Here is a 16,690-nt window from a genome sequence, read left to right as displayed (position 1 = left end):
GTCCTGAAAACCTCGTGTGAGACGTTCTTCATCCAGCATTGGATTGACCGTGCTGTACACGCTTGTGTTTGTATACGCGCCATACAGTACCGTCAGTTTAACACGTAGGCTTTCGCGACCAATATTATTATGGGTCACATCGCGTTATTTATAAATGTGTCGTAACCCTCCACCACCCGACACGGCCAAACAGTAAAAAATGTGTCACGTTTTTCAAAGGACTAAATAATTCACTTCTTGAGCCCACCGGTGTGTTGAAGAGAGGATCAACAGCATTTTAAGTGAATTATTTTGTCCTTTGAAAAACGTGACACATTTTTTTACTGTTTGGCCGTGTCGGGTGGTGGAGGGTTACGACACATTTATAAATAACGCGATCTCACCCAAAAACCTTTATTATGAATACGGTACCGTGTTGCTTCTCTAACGATGCCTGCTTCTATCTATTTGGGGTTTGCGTGTCTCTCTCCCCCCCCTTCCCCCGTGGTCGCATGGATTGTTCTCCGGGTCCTCCGGTTTATTTCTTTGACGTCGCCACGCGTTCCGAGTGTTTGGTTGCGGTGACTGTCCACGCGATGAGAAGCCACTTGCTTGGGCCATCATTGGTGGCCAGGTTGCTTCTGAAACGGAGCTCTATTGCTCAGTGGGCCTTACCTGGTTAAAATAAAAAGTAGTTTTCTAGTTTGATCATTGTAATTGCAGGACTCTAATGATAGTGTGCATGACTGCACTGGAATGATAATGTACACGTGTGTAGGATTGTATGAGCACTGAGGCCGCCCATCAAACTCCCGAGACGGACCGATGTATGAACTGTAGACTCGGTACACGTCTGAAGTGTGTGGTATAGGCACATGCCGTTTGGAGTTTGCGTGTCTCTCTCCGTGGTGAGATGTTAACTACCTCGCCTGGTCTACAGGAGGTCGTGGGTTCGATCCCGACCCAGACGCCTGCTGTATATTTGGAGTTTGCGTGTCTCTCTCTCTCTCTCTGGCGAGATGTTAACTACCTCGCCTGGTCTACAGGAGGTCGTGGGTTTGATCCCGACCCTGACGACGCCTGCTGCTGCTGTGTTTTTGGAGTCTGCGTGTCTCTCTCTCTCCTTGGTCGCGTGGATTTTTCTCCGGGTCCTCCGTTTTTTTCCCCCTCCGCTTTTAGAATCGACGTCACCACGCGATTAGAGCGTTTGTCTGCTGCTGTAAATGTCCACGTGATGATGATGATGCTCAGCCACTTGGTTGAGCTGTTAGTTGTGATGGTCGCGCCGCGTCTGCACAAGAGCTACACAGCACGGTGGGGTTTACCTGGTGAAGTACAACGCAGTTTAACATAGTTTAGTTGTGTCCTTCACTACACACGTGTGGTGCTGCAGTTGGCCTCCAGTGACGCGTTTCCCTTTGCCTGCACGTTGCACTGCTGTCGGTGCGTGTTGTGTTGTGTTTGTCGTCGTTGTGACCTGCTGACCCCGTGGGGGGGGGGGGAGAGCATCGTAGCATATCGGATTCATCCTCCGCCAGTCTACATAAAGATTCTGGGTCTCTGTGCGAGCCTGTGGGTCTCTGTGCGAGTCTGTGGGTCTCTGTGCGAGTCTCTGTGGGTCTCTGTGCGAGTCTCTGTGGGTCTCTGTGCGAGTCTCTGTGGGTCTCTGTGCGAGTCTCTGTGGGTCTCTGTGCGAGTCTCTGTGGGTCTCTGTGCGAGTCTCTGTGGGTCTCTGTGCGAGTCTCTGTGGGCCTCTGTGCGAGTCTCTGTGGGCCTCTGTGCGAGTCTCTGGTTGCCAGTGACCTCCCCCATTCCCCTCCACCCCCTCCCCAGCTGCTGCTGCTGCTCGGTCACTGCCTCCCCACCCCACCATGTCTCCCCCCCCCCCACTTCATCTCCCACCGCCGTCTCTCCTCCCACTGTCTCCCTCCGCCGCTTCTCTTCCCTTTCCCCCTCTCGGCCTCCTTCCACCCTCGCGAGACGAAACCAACTCCGTGTCTTCTCATCGGCTGTACCCATCGTCTGGTCCCGTGACGCCCGCTCCCCATTTACACACCCGGGCCTCCGTTTGCTTGAACAGCAGCAGCCGTGTCGGTGACCCCACGATCTCTTCATTACGTCTTTTATTTCTTGAGCCATCTCTTCGAGTCTTTCGTCACTTCCGTGCTCGCAGTTAGGACGCAGATTATCATATGAATAATTTCCCATGTGCGGTTGAGTGATTTCCCCTCCCGGTCACGAACGCGGTGAGTGTCGCTGCATCACCGCTGTCGTGCCGCATATAAAAAGCCAGCGGTGGGATGTCAAAGGCCCCGGCGTGAGACTGTTTAGCGGCGACCGAGCGCGCAACAACCGCCGGCGACGATTTCAAATGGCTGTGCGCGTGAAGCCGACGCGTACCGCGCGCTGTGTCGCACTCTTCACAGAGGAGGGGGGCTAGGCCGCCGTGCATCTCGATACGCGACGACGACGACAAAAATGAAACCACTCGGCAAGAAGCACCTTTTGCGTAGCGTTCACAAATGACACGAGCCTCTTGGCTCTTCAACTGGCCCCCCCTGCAAAATATTCACTGTGTAGCGCCTTGTGTATTGGCGAGCCGCGCGTGTTTGTGTGTCGTGGCAAGTGTTTGTGTCGCGTTGGGGCACGCGTGGTGTGGCGCGTGGTGTGGCGGTGGGTTCGCGTAAGCTGCGCCGTCGACTCGGGTTCGATTCCTGGCCACGGCTGACGTGGGTGGCGAGGAGTGATATCTGGACAGGCCCCCCCCCGCCCTCGGGCTTACCCTAAGTCCGTGCATGATGAGTAAACATCAGAACTGGGGAGACAAAGGTGCGTGACACTTAACGCAGCGCTCCCACGGGCGTTGTTTCGGCTTCAATAGGTGCTTGCTAACAACACTTTCCCCAATCATTTATATGCCTCTACAGGGATATTTTCTTTGTTTATATTAGAGCAGCATATTTACGTAGTTTATTTGACGTGTGTGTACATGATCAAGGGCTTTGTTTATGCACGTTGCTACCTAAACACGTGTGCGCCTAGGTACCACAAAGCGGTGTGTGTGCGAGTGCATGTAGTGTGAACATGAGCGCTTTGGGAGACAAAGGTGGCCTGGCGTGATGGTGGCCACCCACAGGCCTCGTGTGCCGTGACCAACCCTTTTGACAAGTGGCCGCTGAGTAAAACGGCGCTTGCCCCAATAGTCTGTGAAGGGTGTACGGGGAGGGGGGGGCGTCTCGGCCTTTCGAGCAGAGCGATATCTGCACGCGCACCACACACGCGCTCCTAGCAGACGACTTTCAAACACAAGGACTCTCACTGATAGAGAGAGAGAGTGCTAAACACGGAAATGTAACACGGAAGTGGATGCCCCCCCCTCCTGCACCCCCCTCCCTGCCTAGCGGGGCCTCTGCTGCCTTTCCGCCCTCCCTCGCCAGGGTGTGCTGTTGACACGTGCTGGGAGGAATGCGCTTGGATAGCGTGCGGCGGTGGTAGTGCTTGGCTAGCGTGCGGTGGTGGTGGTATTGGTTGGCTAGGATGCGGTGGTGGTGGTAGTGGTTGGCTAGGATGCGGTTGCGGTGGTGGTGGTGGTGGTCGTGATTGGCTAGCATGCGGTGGTACATGTGGTGGTGGTGGTAGTGGTTGGCTAGCATGCGGTGGTGGTGGTGGTTGGCTAGGATGCGGTGGTGATGGTAGTGGTTGGCTAGGATGCGGTTGCGGTGGTGGTGGTGGTGGTCGTGATTGGCTAGCATGCGGTGGTACATGTGGTGGTGGTGGTAGTGGTTGGCTAGCATGCGGTGGTGGTGGTGGTTGGCTAGGATACGGTGGTGGTGGTGCCTGGCTAGCATATGGTGGTGGTGTTTGGCTAGGATGCATGCGGTGGTACATGCGGTGGTGGTGCTTGACTAGGATGCATGCGGTGGTTGTTAGTGATGCTTGGCTAGGGTGCGGTGGTGCCGTTACACAACCCTCGATTCACGTTCATAAATCTGTTACAAAGCTCTTCACTTTCGTATAGCTATTACACAGACCTCTTTTCACTTTTATGGAGGCCGATTATGCTGACCTATTCACTATCGTAGATAATTATTCGACGAGTATCTAAAAAGGTTAGCCAGTACAGCATGCGGTCACAAGGCAGTGGTGATCGCAGGGTGTTTCAAGTTCGTCTAATGTGGGTTCATCATGCGGCATTTTCGCACCCCTTGCGTGTGCAGGCAGAGTAGCTGGTGGTGAGTGTGCGTGTGTGTCTGCGTGTGTGTCTGCGTGTGTGTCTGTGTGTGTGAAGGGGAGCGGTAGTGCAGGGGCTGGGCGACGTTGCGCTACGAAACTGTCGATCAGAGTTCGATTCCCGCTCTCGGCCAACACCAGTGACGTTTATCTGAACCGGTCATGTGCCTCCCCTAGGTTGACTCAACCTAAAATGAGTGTAAACATCGCAACTAGGATAACAAAGGCGGCCGGGCGTGGTGCTGTCTACCCCACCCCCTCGTGTGCCGTGCCGGTCTTCATAGGTTCTCGCTTAACAGCACTTGCCCCGACAGTCTGTTAAGGCTACACGGGGGATCTTTGTCTTTGGCGTGCTGCAGTGAGTGGTCGGTGCACTGTGCTCCACCCCCAAAGGGTCAAGTTGGTAGCCACGGCTTGCAGTGGTCGACAATTTATCTGAAGTGCTCCTGTGCCTCTGCTGGGTCGACACGGCCCTGAATGAGCACCCGGTGTAGCACCGGGGAGACAAAGGCGGCTGGGCACGGTGCCGATCTCGCACACACACTCACGCGCATACCTCTCATCCGCCTTGCCGGCAGTACGCGCTCGCTCACGGCACTTGCCACGATGGCCTTTGTCGACTGCGCCGGTGGTGGGGGTGGGGCGGTTGATGGCCGCGCCCGCGTCTTTTGTGCGGCGTGTAGCGGGTAGCGTATTCTGCCCATGTGCCCTGAAACAGCCTTTCGTAACGGACGCGCGGGCTTGAGGGTTTACTATCCGGCCCCCCCCCCTCCACCCCCCCCCCCCCCGCGTGTAATTTGTTGTCGTTGTGCTGATTTGTTAATTAGCGCAGGTCGTGTTGGCAGGCCGCGCTTCCGAGTATAAACTGGCATCTTGTTCTCCCGTCGCTCGGAGTTCCCATTGGACCCGAGATTTCTTTTTAACGCTCTTTGGACCAAGCGACCGTGAATGTTGGAACATTGTTTTTCCCCCGGCGACGCCGCGCCCACCCAGCGTGTCGTTTGGGGGCGGGGGGAGAGGTGACTCTGCGTATGGGAGCGCTCAGCTCGCACCGTTTGAGTCTCTCATCCTCCACTGGTGTGGGTGGAGGTGGTCAATCGATCCTCTTGGCAGAAATGCTGCGTATGTATACTTGGCCTCCGAGCGGTAATTCTGGCTCCAATGATGTGGCATTTAGCACCGTTTGATAATTCTTCGTAGGAGCACAGGCTGGTGCTAAGACAAGCAAGACGAGGACAAAGATTCTCCCCCACCCATATAGGACCGGGTTGACGTATTCGGCGCTGTTATTGGTCGTGAGCGGGAATCAAACCGGGGTTCGTAGCGCACTGGCGCCGATGAACCACTGCGCCACCGTTCGCTGCGTGGTTCATAGACTCACAGCAAACAAACAAAGATCCCCCGTGTATCCTGAGCAGGCTCGTAGGACAAGTGCTGCTAGCGAAAGTCCGGCACGGCACACGAGGGGGTTGGTGACTAGCACCACGCCCGGCCACCATCGTCTCCCCGGTGGCCATGTTTCCTTACACACCGCACCGGGTACTCGTTTGAGGCCGAGTCTGCCTAGTGTAGGAGGCCCAGGACCGGTTTCGGATGATCGTCTCAAAAAGTGTTGGCCAGTTTTTAAAGAGGCGAGTTTTCAAGACGGCACTTAAATCTAGCTCGCGACTCCCGGCGGCCGTACGTCAGCACAGGGCAAAGCGTTTCGGAGCTCGAGAGCTGCACTTGCCAAATGCCCGGTCACCCCGGTTGAGCCCCCCCTTGCTTTGGTTCTGCGAGCCATGTGGGTAGCTCAATGTGAACCCTGCGAGCATCGGCTCCGTTGGTTGGCAAGGTGAGAACAGTTTCCCGCTGGCCGTGCGCGTGCCGTGCGCGCGACGCCGGTTTCTTCTATCGCGAAGCCTTGGGAGCTGTTCCCGCGCCGAATGCCCTTCAAGGAGACCTGAAGGGTCTTTAATTATTACTTTTAGGCTGTGATCCAACAAATACACGTGATTAATTGGGTGATATAGCTCGTGTACTTACAGCTGAAATTATTGTGTTCGCGAATAATTCGTGGGAAATTTGTGTAACAATTTGTAATGCAGACCGTACGATCGTCACGGAATTAGTATTGTCCGGTTCAACGTAACGCAGCAACCCGACTCGTCATTTTATTTTGTACCGTACGCTCGTCTTGCTGAACCAGGCAGCAGCCTTCTTTATCAGCGGTTTGGAGTCTACCTTAGTCCACCTGAGCGCACCTGAGTCCACCTGAGCCTGCCGCCAACCGCATCAATAGAGTTGGATGGGGCCGGCGCGGTAGCGCAGAGGTGCGTCGGGCGCCGGTTAAACTTGAGAAAGCGCAAGCGGGCCGCATACACTCCAGCTGCTGCTGCTGTGCAGCTCCCGTCCTGGACGCTTGCCGTTGTCTCGAGAATCGGCCGTGTAAGCGTCGGCACCGCTTCCGTGGAGGCGTGGCACCTTCCGTAGACCTCCGCCGTGTCTACCCGAGGCCAGCTTGTCCGTGAACACTTGCCTGTGAGTTGCTAAGACGACTTGCGGTGTGCGTGACGTTGCCCTCTTGTGTGGGGAGCGGCGGCGTAGCGATCGACGCGCTGCGCTACGGAGCCCGGCGGCCCGAGTTCGATTCCCAACACCAGTGACGAATGTCTTGAGCCGGTCCTGGGCCTCCCCTAGGTTGACTCGGCCCCGTGAGTACCTGGTGTGGTGTGTCGTAAACATCGCCACTAGGGAGACAGGCAGCCAGGCGTAGCGCTAGCCTTGTGCTGTGCCGGCCTTCATCGGTGCTGCTCTCGCTAACAGCACTTGCCCCTGCGGCCTGTTCAGGCTATATAGGGGATCTTTGTCTGTTACTTGTAACCGTGTATTTCTTGGCATACCCCCCCCCCCCTCAAGCTGTGGGTGTTACTTCGCCATACTTCATGACATCGGGCAGTGCGGATTTTGTAAAGGTGGGGAGCACAGAAGTATGGTGCAACGACGTTCATTGTATGCAGTTGACGATGATGACGATGATGACGAGGACGATGACAATGACAACGGTGACTACAATGATGACGACGATGGTGGCGGTGGCCGGCCGTGTCTCTGCAGTGGAGGTGTCGGCGAGCAGCCCAGAGGGCATGGAGATGAACGACGAGGTGTCCGAGCCCGCCGAGGAGGTGGTGGGCCCGAGCGAGGAGGGCGGAGGAGGTGGCGCCGAGGCTATGGAGGCGGCGGAGACGTTGCTCCACATGGAGGCCCCAGACCCCAACTGCGACGCTCACCACATAGGTGAGTCAGCAGGCGCTGAACAAGGACAACGGACGTTTCCATCGTGGTCATCGACATCATCGTACGTCCATCGCTCCATGCCCGCAGTGGACATCCTGATTCGGCGTCGTTATCTGCTTTGGCATCCACTCCATCGTTAGTCTCGACCCAGCGGCTGTAGTCCTGCCTAGCGACCTGTCAGTGACTGAATCGGCATTGCACGCCGCGGCAGTCAACACCCTCGATTGGCAGCCTTCTGACGCTCCAGGTCGCTCTGGCGAATACGAGAGGCTCCCTCCGCGTCTCCCTCGAGTTCTCGCCACGGTTTTAAACAACATCAACCGAAACGACTTGACGGGCGTACGCCTTTCTACGAGTTTCAGCCGCGGATTGCAATCGACCGATCGTCACTCTCCGTTCCTGCGTGCCCCCCCCCACCCCTCCGTGTCGTCATCGTCGCTGCAGTGGCGGCCGAGGTGGAGGTGTTTGTGCCGCCCGACTCCCCGGGATCGTTCGACAAATCTCCGTTGGACGACGGCGCCCAGTCCCCGCGGAAAAAGAAAGGTGATGCCCCCCCCCTTCCCCCACCTGCGTTCATCGACAGCAGTGCGCTTGCTTGCAGTTGCTTCACAGCAGAAAGGCGTTGCCAGTGATGATTGCCCCCAGCGACTGGTCGCCTCTGCAACTGCCCTGGTCGTTCTGCTGGTGTGCCGTGTGTGCCGTGTGTGCCGTGTGTGGTGTGCCGTGTGGATGTGGACGTAACGGCCGCGTCTTCGCCGTTTCAGGGCGGAAAATCAGGACGACTTGGCCGTGCTCCCCCTCTCTCAACCCGGACACGCCGGCCAAGAAGAAGTCGCGAGAAGGTAACGAGAGACTTGCAGAAGTTGGGTGCCCGCGATTGCACGTTCGCTCGCCCGATTAGTCGTTACGCCCGCCCGCTGACTCGCCCGCCCGCTCACTCGGTCGCCCGCCCGCTCGATCGCCTGTCCGGTCCGCCCACTCATTCGTTCGCCCCCCCCGCTGTGAATGCGTACTTAGACGTCGTCCCCGCCACCACCCCCCCCCCTCCCCGTGCCTTGCCCCGCTTGGCCCCCTGGACCACCTCCTTGGCCCTGTGCCAGGTTCGGGTGCGGCACGTGAGGCCATCGCATCGTCGCTGTCGGGTACGCCCGGCCTGGCTTGGGTTCCTGCCTGACTGGGAAAATAGCCACGTGGGGGTGACCACCCCATTACCACCATACCCTGAGAGTCCTGCGCTGGCTCTCGGCGTTTTTGGAGAAGGGGTTCACGAGTCTCATCGGCACCTCCGCTTTGGCACGGTTGGCTATGTACGGTGCAAAAGAAGTTCAGCGTACAGAGCCAGGCCTTTGAAACACAACGCTGCTCTGTTGCCGTGTGTTAGTTATAGGCAAGAGGCATTTCTTAATTTGTTTATACATTTTTTATTTTGCTTGGTAGAAAGTAGTAAGGTTTTTATTTGCTTGGTATGTATGTGTGCGTGCGTGTGTTGGGCTTCTTTCACGCTCTACGTAGCCAACCGCGTGTCCGCATAATGAATGTACAGATTTGTGGGAAAGCCGTTGGCATGAATGATGCTGCTGTCTAAAATGAAAGCGTTTATTTTTGTAAGTGTTATGACCGCCGCGGAACCTCAATGATCGAGCAAACTTGCGCTGACGTGTCGACCCCCCCCCTGCCCGCCCCCCGCCTGCGCGCAGGCCACACCGTGTACCTGTGGGAGTTCCTGCTGTCGCTGCTGCAGAACAAGAGCACGTGCCCACGCCTCATCAAGTGGACCGAGCGAGAAAAGGGAATCTTCAAGCTCGTCGACTCGAAGGCCGTGTCGCAACTCTGGGGCAAGCACAAGAACAAGCCCGACATGAACTACGAGACGATGGGTCGGGCGCTACGGTGAGCCCAGGGTCGGGGGGGGGGGGGGTGCCGGTTGATTCTGCCCCGTCCCGTGGGCTCGGGGGAGCCTGATGATTGGTCCCGGTGGCTCGTGTGGTTTTTGACAGCCGCGCGAGTGTGTGTCCCTGAGACTGCCCGGACGCTAGGCCGAGGTCGCGCAGACGTAACCCTAACCTGCACCTTAAACCCAGTCTCACACAGACTACTCGGTGGCACCACGGAGACACGAAGTTTACTACCTTGCCAGGTATGCAGGAGGTTGTGGGTTCGATCCCGATCCTAACGCCTTCTGTATATTTTGAGTCTGCACGCTCTCTCCGTGGTCGCGTGGATTTTTCTCCGGGTCCTCCGGTTTTTCCCCTCCACATTTAGAAACGACGTCACGCGTTGAGAGATTTTGGCTGCTGTGAATCTCTCCACATGATCGGCCACTTCTTTGAGCTATCCTTTGTGACCAGGTCGCTTCTGAAAAAAGAGCTGTGTAGCTCAGTGGAGCTTATCTGGTAAAATTAATAAAATACTCTGACCCTATCCATATTCTACCCCAAACCTACCCTAATGTTTGTTGTCTTGCCCTGAACCTCCGATTAGCACGGTTTGGCTTCGTACGGTGTGAAAGAAGTTCTACATACATACGTACAGCAACAACACCCGCTATTCGCCACCAAGTGGCGGTGACATCACCACGGCACCTGTGCCAGGCCAGGCGCACTTTGAGGCCACGTGAAGTGTCGAACGCCCGCTGGCAGGAGGTCACGGGGCAGACCCAGGTGCCATGGGTCAACTGAGATGACTGGCCCGATGCACCACCTGTGCCTCCTGCTGTATCAACTTGCTGTGTTTTAGCCGCCCGGCGCTCCGCTCGTTGTGAGCTCCCCACGAACTCTCACACACGCACAACAACGACCGTGGCGAGAACAGCGTCGCGATGTTTTATCGGGACATTCCCCCCCCCCACCCGACCCGCGGTGGTAAACTCACGAGGCAGAGAATAAACGGAGCCACTAGAGGGCATGAGAGCCACTTGGACCGGCACGAGCTTGGTGGGGTTTTCGCTGGGAGCACAAGTCGGCAGAGGGAGTCTCGATCGTGCTCCGCATGCGATGGTGGGGCTAGGCAGCTGCGCCTGCTTTGCTAGTTGGGGGTCAATCCGTTTTTTCTAGCCAATTGGTCAAATCTGTCACGCAAATTAGTTGCTGCTTCGGCACGCCGGCGTTGTTGGAGAGTAAACCCAGCATTTATATTTACTCGGTCTTAACTAACTTTGCAAAGGATAATATTGGTCACGAAAGCCCCAAGTGTTCAACTCCGTAATAACGATCTGGCTGGCTGATTGTGGCGAGTGTTGTGCGGGGAATCGGCGCGATGCCAGCGGCCGTGCCCCCCTCAACTCGCAGCTGATCCCATACTCCACCCACAACCGTACCAACAAACCATTCCCCACTCCACCCGCATCTGTGCCCACCTCCACCCGCAGCTGATCCCATACTCCACCCACAACCATACCCCCCTCACCCACAACCATACCCACCTCCACCCACAACTGTGCCCACCTCCACCCACAACCGTGCGTAGCCCCCCTCTTTTCCCCTCTTTTAACTCGCCCTCCCCCCCCACCTCTCTGTCTGCCGCCGCAGCTACTACTACCAGCGCGGCATCCTGGCCAAGGTGGAGGGCCAGCGCCTCGTGTACCAGTTCAAGGAGATGCCCAAGGGCTTCCTGGACGACCTGGGCGACCCGTCTGACGACTCGGGGCACGAGTCGGTCATCGCCTCGCTGAGCGCCGAGCTGCAGCAGGGCACCCCCCCGCCGCTGCGAGTCAAGGCGGCGGCGGCGTCTCCCGCCAGGCCCAAGAAGATGGGTGGGACGCCGTGCGTGACGACCGTCCGGTGGGTGGCGCGCGTCGACGGGAAAACTAAAATAATGATAAAAAAAAATGCACGTAATGTGAAAATGTTAATACGTAACACGAGAAGGATTTCTCCGCAAATCTGGCTGTCGCCTGATGAAGCTGGTTGTAATTACTGGCGAAACGTGGTACTCGGATTGTCAATGTTGTGGATTTGCTCTCCAACACACTACTAGTATACTACACTATACACTACTACACTATACACTACTACACTATACACTACTACACTATACACTACTACACTATACACTACTACACTATACACTACTACACTATACACTACTACACTATACACTACTACACTATACACTACTACACTATACACTACTACACTAGTGCTGTACTAGTGACGAATTGGCACGTTCTGTTTACGTGACAACCCTTACTAGTTGGCTGTGTCGGGTGGTGGTGGCGGGTTTAACGACACATTCATATATTTATGCCATCTAACCCAAAAAACCTCTTAAGGACAAAATAATGTAAACTATTAAACTATACATTTTTATTTTGCCAGGTAAGGCCCCCACTGAGCTGTGTTTCTGACACAACGCCCGCCATCACGAATGAGAGCTGGAGGCAGTGGGCGTATCTTCACGTTGGCAATTAACAGCAACCAAAATACTCTTGGAACGAGTTTAAGTCTTCTAAATGTTTGAGGGAAAAACCGGAGGACCCGGAGAAAAATGGACGCGACCACGGGGTGCAGAAAGAGCGAGAGACTCCAGCTCCAAATGTTCAGCAGGCGTCAGGGTCGTTATTAGACCCCACGACCTCCTGTAGACCAGGCGAGGTAGTTAACATCTCACCACGGAGAGAGACACACAAACTCCAAATATACGGTAGACGTCAGTGTCGTTATCAGACCCCACGACCTCCTGTAGACCAGGCGAGGCAGTTAACATCTCGCCACCGTGGCGGCATGATCACGTGACGTTATTACGCCGCTGCGACACGCGCAGTTTACGCGTCGCACCGTGCGTACCCCCCGTCCTTCTCGCGTGTCACCTCGCCGGCCTCATCTCTTTGTGTCGACGAGGGCCGATTCACGGGCCTTCCTCTTGCGGGGGGGGGGGGGGGGCGGGGTGGCACGCCAGTTGAGAGCCGCCGATCTGCGAGATGTCCCGAGTCGCTGGCACCGTCTCCGATTGTCGCTGACGCGCCGTCGCGCGCCCGCGCGTTCTCGTCCGCAGCGCGGTGCAGATGCCTTCGGTGATCTCCATCGACACCGCCTACCGGCAGTCGGTAGCGCTCTCCTCCGGCCAAGTCATCAACCTCTCCGGCGGGGGCGGCGGCGGCGCCGGCAGCCCGAGAATCCTGCTGCAGACGGCGGGCGGCGGCGCCCTGCACGACCTGCCGCCCGGGACCGTCATCGCCACGACGTACGTGAGCGACGCGGGCGCCGTCGGCTCGGCCGCCACTCCCGCCATCGCCGTGGGGGGGCAGCATCACCACCAGCAGCACCACCAGCCGCACGAGTACATCCTGGTGCTGACGCCCGTCGCCAACGGGGAGCACGGAGAGGCGACGCAGCTGCTGTTCTCGCTGCCGAGCGAGCAGGCGCAGACGGCGCCCGGCGCCGCCGCTCCGACGGCGAGCGAGGAGGTGCCGCTGCACATCGTGCCGCACTCGGATGTGGTCGTGTCGGAGAGCCCCGAGGTGGAGGTGGTGACTATGAAGGAGGAGAGGGTGTGACGGGTGGTTCGGGGGGATTGGGGGGGGGCGGCACGGCGCGGCCGCTGAACCCGTCCGCCCCCTTGTCGTCCTCCTCTTCCCGCTACACCCCCCCCCCCCCTTGACCCCGCGTGCCCGGCGGGCGTCACGTGGGTGTACATACCGCGAAAGGGATCAAAGTGGACTCGGGAGAATATACAAAACTAAATGACAATCAATTTATATGCTTCTCAAAGAAGAGAGTTGTTGTTTGTTTTGGTTTTCTGTTTATTTTGTTGTTGATTTCTTTCGTTTTATCTTGTTTGTTTTTGTAACTTAAAGCACCGTTGGAGCCCGCCAAAGCTGTCGCTTCCGTCGTAGTAAGTGCCATGACACACGCAGGCCTCCGCCCCCATCGGTTACCCCCCCCCGCCAATGAGGACGGTACCGTCGCCTGTACCGACGGACGTTCTCCCGTAACGAAAACAAGCATCCGCCGCCGCCACCTAGTTTAGACCAAAACAAATGTTTACCCCGCCTCTGGGCAACGGGGAGCGAACGACGTTTTTTTTGCAGTGCATCAAAACACTTTTTTCTTTCTTTTTAAGTGACACGGACTTCCGACCGTTGCCGGGGAATGTTGGCGCAGGTTTTGTCGGCCGCTGTTCATATTGTATAGAGCCTGGTATGTTGAAATTACCAGTATATTTTTGAATTCCCGACGACCCTTCTTTGTCTCGTACCTTATCGGTCGTTTCACGACGGCTTTAAACAAAAACAAACACGTCCTTCCGTTGCGTTATTGCGGCCAGCACCTCGGGCAAAATCAAATTCCCGTGTCCGCCGTTGTACCTGAAAACTTATGGCCAGCGCTCTCTTGTATCTCTCGCTGGTGTACAAATGCAAACTCAAACACTACTACCCCGGAGTTGCGTAACAGCGGGCTCGATTCACCGTCACTCTCCCCCACCGTCTCTCTCTGCCTCTGCTACAAATCGAAGAGGAGCTGTTTGTTGCTGCTCCCTCGTCCTCGGCCGCCGTGGTCACACGACCGCCCTCCTCGCCCCCCCCCCTCGCCCTCCTCCGCGTGTCACCGTGTCACCGCGTCCCCCGCGAGCTACGGGGCAGCGGCCACCTTGGCACCGGCGCGACATCCGGGATCGCAAGTCGCCGGTGTCGCTCGCCGGTTAGCAGCCACTGTGGCAACCCCCCCCCACCACCCCGGTGGAGAGTTGGGAAACGTTTTAATAATGCCGATGAAATTTCGGCAAAAATACTCGGGCGTGACCCCCCCCCCCGTTGGCTTGCGCAGAGAGAGCGGCTTTGGGTTTGCCCAGCCGCTTGACCCCCGCCCCCCCCCTCCCAAATTAATTTTCTCACCGCCGCTTAAGGTCGCCCGGCACTGCGGTGTCTCGCGTCTCGCTCCCAACGAGTACGCTGTTGAGTGGGCAGGTCCACGCCGATTGTTCGCATTTATAGAAACGTCCGGAGCAATAAACGCAACACGGTTTCTTTTCTTTTACCGAGAAAACGAAGGGAGCTGTCGTGTGGTGGGTGTATCGGTGTTGGCACGCGCTGCATCCAACCAGAAATCTGGGATAACGGCCAACGTAGCTGCGTTGCCTGCTGAAAGATGAAATACATTTTTTGTTTATTAGCTGTCGCGGTAAATAAGAGCCTGGATTTTAATTTGAGATTGGGACCCGGCGAATTTCTATTCGCTCAATTTCTTGTCCTCGCGGAATGCGCCGGCCTCGACCGCTGTGGCCTCGCGTGCCGCTCATTCGGCCGCCTCGCGGCCCTCAAGCAGCTTGGTCGCATCGACGAAGACCAGTTGTTGCTGTGGGGAGGGCCCATGCCACCTCCACCCCCACCCCCCCCCTTGCACGGTCTGTAACAGCCTCAGCCGCCGCCGTCAGACGGTGCACGGCACCTCCAGCAGACGCCGGCGGAGCGAGATGAGCGTGGTGAGGAGCCGTCGTTCGGTCATCGGCGGCGGCCGAAATCATTGATCCGTGACGACGGCGGTTTTGGCAAAATACGCAACCCCAGTCGATTACGCAACCCAATACGAGAAGTAGTGGCATTCCGGACCATCTTGACGCAAGCGTCATTGAAGCTTCCGATTGAGAAGAAAATTTTACTTTTCAGTGACTCTGGCGAGCCGCCGTGAGTACAGCCTCCTAGCGACACGATGGCGTGGTGGCTTTGTAGCTCGGCTGCTGTGAGTTTCGGGTTGTCGCTGCTGTGCGCTGCTGTGCGCTGTTGAAGGTGATCTCACGTGCAGCCCTGGGTAAGGTGTCTGTCCGACATCGACTCTACATCCGGTTGGATCTTCGTGATTTAAAGCCTGTCCCTTAAATTTCGATTTAAAGCTTTCGTGACTGCAGGGATTCATCTTCTTGGTTCTTTCGGTAAAGTCACGTAGAAGGGAAATAATAAAATAATAAAAAGAAAACATAATAAAATACAATTCTCACGACGTTTCGGCCACAACGCAAGCAGCCGTCCTCAGTTCATTCAGACGCTGTCTTCCCGACAGACCTGTTCTTCACCTGAGGACGGCTGCTTGCGTTGTGGCCGAAACGTCGTGAGATTTGTATTTTATTACGTTTTATTTTTATTATTTTATTAAAGCCTCTCCCTTCTTTTACCCCCCCCCCTCTCTGGTCCTTTTTGGTTGCCGATGAACACGAATTTGATGGGGGGACGGACAATAACGCAGTTTAGCGCCGAGCATAACGCGCGGGGTTTTTATGGTTAGAGCGTGAATGTAAGCGTGCCGTTAAACCCGCCACCACCACCCAACACAGCCAATTGGTAAGGTTTGTCGCGTGAACAGAACGTGCCGATTCGTCACTAGTCCAGCACTAACCGGTTGCGTTAGAGAGCAAAGCCACCCAACGTTTACAATCGGAGTCCGACGTTTCGGCAGTAATTACAACCGGCATCATCAGGCGGCAGCCAGACTTGTGGAAAAATCCTCCTCCTGTTTCGTTAGTTAAATAGAGGGATAGATGTGCGACATCTACTCTCCTTACTGATTGGCCGTGTCGGTGTTGGCGGGTTTAACGACACATTTATATTTACGCGATCTAATCTAATAAAAACCTTTGTTTATGGATAATATTGGTCGTGAAGGCCTCTTACTCTCTGCGTGTGGAGCAGACACGCCCTGTCGTCACCCACTGGGTGCTGACCATCCCTGGCCACACCGACGATGACATTGTATGTTTACAATTTCTTTCATTTAAAAAAAACTAAAATTCTTAGTTTTTTAAAGGTTTCTTAAAAGTCACCTTTTTGTGCGTTCACAGCAACCGTATACCCCCCCCCCCCCCCCCCCGCGAACTCTTCTTAAAGTGTCCCCGAAGTTTCTAATCGCCGCTCGTTTTCAAATAGGGGTACAAAAACACCCCGCACACGCGAAAACACAACTTGTTGTTCCAGGAGACCTGGGAGGGCGCCGGAGAAATTTATTTTTAAAGTGTCGAAGCGTGCCAGGGAGAGAACTCGTCGCAGAACCTGTACCCCCCCCCCCCCCCCGTATTCCGTGACATTTTCTACCTAATTTTTAAAGGCTCTCAGCGCGGGTAGCGTGGCGCGTGTATCGCAGGCCTCCTAAAACTGTAGATTCGCTATAAATGGCGCCACATATCTACAAACTAAGCCTGGCTGCGTCTACAAACTAGTGAGTGCAAGACGTACCGCATCGTTATACCGAGCATTGCAGCTGCAGCAACATGGGAGGGA

At 56.1% G+C, this 16,690-nt stretch overlaps 1 protein-coding gene across 2 annotated transcripts in view; it reads left to right on the top strand.

Annotated features, from left to right (window-relative positions):
• LOC144950902 (ETS-related transcription factor Elf-1-like) overlaps positions 1-15,442 on the top strand; it is a 31,736-nt gene extending 16,294 nt beyond the window's left edge. For both annotated transcript variants that reach the window (XM_078881067.1, XM_078881068.1), the window contains 6 exons: positions 7,306-7,485; positions 7,930-8,028; positions 8,250-8,327; positions 9,183-9,375; positions 11,013-11,264; positions 12,478-15,442. In XM_078881067.1, the coding sequence (XP_078737193.1) occupies positions 7,306-7,485; positions 7,930-8,028; positions 8,250-8,327; positions 9,183-9,375; positions 11,013-11,264; positions 12,478-12,979 (1,304 nt within the window). In that variant the 3' untranslated portion in view covers positions 12,980-15,442. The remainder of the gene's footprint in view (positions 1-7,305; positions 7,486-7,929; positions 8,029-8,249; positions 8,328-9,182; positions 9,376-11,012; positions 11,265-12,477) is intronic.
• Positions 15,443-16,690: the final 1,248 nt, after the last annotated feature.

The sequence above is a fragment of the Lampetra fluviatilis genome, chromosome 60, assembly GCF_964198595.1.
Source record: "Lampetra fluviatilis chromosome 60, kcLamFluv1.1, whole genome shotgun sequence".
Classification (NCBI taxonomy): domain Eukaryota; kingdom Metazoa; phylum Chordata; class Hyperoartia; order Petromyzontiformes; family Petromyzontidae; genus Lampetra; species Lampetra fluviatilis.
Note: the sequence above shows the minus strand (reverse complement) of the source record. Positions and strands in the feature narration are given on the sequence as shown.